The sequence below is a fragment of the Pyricularia pennisetigena genome (assembly GCF_004337985.1).
Source record: "Pyricularia pennisetigena strain Br36 chromosome Unknown Pyricularia_pennisetigena_Br36_Scf_60, whole genome shotgun sequence".
Taxonomy (NCBI): Eukaryota; Fungi; Ascomycota; class Sordariomycetes; order Magnaporthales; family Pyriculariaceae; genus Pyricularia; species Pyricularia pennisetigena.
This window is the reverse complement of record NW_021940972.1, coordinates 1-1,915: the sequence shown is the minus strand read 5'-3', so window position 1 is coordinate 1,915 and position 1,915 is coordinate 1. Positions and strand designations below refer to the sequence as shown.

Genomic DNA, 1,915 nt, shown 5'->3' with positions numbered 1-1,915 from the left:
CCGAACAGAATCACAACCGGTAGGGCTGGTATCAATGCATACTAGAGTCTATTGCGTCATGTATTTGGACTTTATCCCTGGTTCGTGAACCTGACTTCAACTGTGTTCCAACAACTGTGACGGGTTACGTCGTACTCGTCGGTGTTCCTAACCTGGCCCCACAAATAATTTGTGCCGGTAAGGTGCCCAAGTTCTGGGCCTGGATCCCCATTTGAATATGGGGCCATTTCCCTCCTGTACATGGGACCGGAATTTCAACGTCACACCGTTGGCATTCAGCTTGCCAGCCCGGATTTGGACAAATCCTGTATTTAGGGTCTGTTCTGTCGCAACTCTCAAGATATCCCTTTTGTTTCATATTTATATTCGAATCCTCAGTCCCTTCGGAGATGCACAATGAACCCTCGAGAACAAGGCAAGCAGCGACACCAGAAGAAAATCAATCGAAACCTCAAAGGATTGCTGAGCAAGTGTTACAAATACGGAAAACTGTCCGGGGTCGAGCTGGCTCTCTATATAGAATACCCAGACAAGGACGAGTTTGTCGTCTTCGAGTCGGAAGGATACAATTGCGACGGAAAGATCACGGAAAAGGTTTGCTTCACTCGCCGACCGGTGCATGGACAGACCTAACACTCCGCCTCTAGAAAGCTTCAGTGAAGTCGAAGATTTACAAGCCAAGCGATATTGAGGATATGCTTAACATGTTGCACAAGAAAAAGGTGCAAAAGGTACAAAAGGTGCAAAAGCCAGGTCGAGACCAACGGAAGACACCTATTCGAAAGAGGACCTCGGATCATTCACGTGAATCCGCGCTGGATTTATCTGAAAAAATAACGCGATTAGGACAGTTTCCTAAGATCCCAGACCTTAGGATCCAGGCATGAGGCCAAGCGTCAGAGCCGGGCTGGTAAGCATTTTTGGAGATGGCTGGTTTCTTTTTTTTTCTTTTTCAGGTAGTTGACGACTAGCCAGTGGGCAGTTGAAGATACTCTGCATGAAGAAAGGGAGTTTGTAAACAGATAATCAGAACAACGAGCTGTCAATTCATAATAAAAGGCCGCGGAATCTGGGAAAGTCTCTATTTATGAAAAGCACAAATCCACTTTAGCAAAATAAAATAAAGATTTAAAGCTAAACTGCTGGCGGAAAAACATATTCACCACAGGCAGAAGAAGAATTAAACAAAGTAAAAGGAAGCTTTTGCAATCGGAAACAGGGACGGATGAGCAAAGAACAAAACCAGGCGACGGAACCCAAGAATTGGCCCATGTACCGGACAGCTTTTGGGAGGCAAGCAAAAGTAGAGCTGGTGTTGAAATGTCGAGAGAATCAAAAGCCCGACAGCGACAGAAGATATATTTGACCCTCCCGGCATGGCTCAACCCGAGCTTTCATTGTATGGTTGGCTTATCAAAATCGAGCTTCTTTACAAAATCAGTTTATCTCAGCCGAAACCTTTGGTCAGTTGTTAAATACCCATGTCTGACGTTCCAGCGAGCAAACAAGGCACAAGCCCAAGGCTTGAGAGCCCGCCGTGCGCAACATCGCCAGTCCGGATGGAATGCAGTATGCCAAGTGTCTCTATAGCCGGCTCGCAAGAACCCAGGCTGGAGGCCAACGGACAGACGGTACGCACATTGATGATTTCTTACTTTCGTCGCTAACTCGGCTAGGATACGTATGACGCAATCAACCGTTATTTGTGGAATGCAGTCCATCTAATCGAAGCCTCCCGCCGGGAGTGTAACAAAATATCTCAAAGCTACAGTGACCTTTTCGAAAGCTACAAAATGCTATGGGATCAAAACCAAAAGCTCGAATCGAAGCTTTCCGCTGCTTCGGATGCCAACACTCAGCTGCGGGATTGCATCTCGACGAACGAGACACTGAAGGCGGCACTCGGGTTTGAACT

The 1,915-nt window shown here is 46.8% G+C and overlaps 2 protein-coding genes across 2 annotated transcripts; both read left to right on the top strand.

The window, feature by feature from the left end:
- Positions 1–396: 396 nt before the first annotated feature.
- On the top strand, positions 397–914 carry PpBr36_11484 (uncharacterized protein; the record flags this gene model as incomplete). Its single annotated transcript, XM_029898584.1, has 2 exons — positions 397–615; positions 648–914. 2 exons carry the CDS (start codon positions 397–399, stop codon positions 885–887), a joined length of 459 nt encoding a protein of 152 aa, XP_029743082.1. The 3' UTR covers positions 888–914.
- A 567-nt stretch (positions 915–1,481) lies between these two features.
- Positions 1,482–1,913, top strand: PpBr36_11483 (uncharacterized protein; the record flags this gene model as incomplete). Its single annotated transcript, XM_029898583.1, has 2 exons — positions 1,482–1,631; positions 1,818–1,913. Coding segments are annotated over 2 exons (246 nt in total), but the record flags the coding sequence as incomplete, so codon positions are not given.
- Positions 1,914–1,915: the final 2 nt, after the last annotated feature.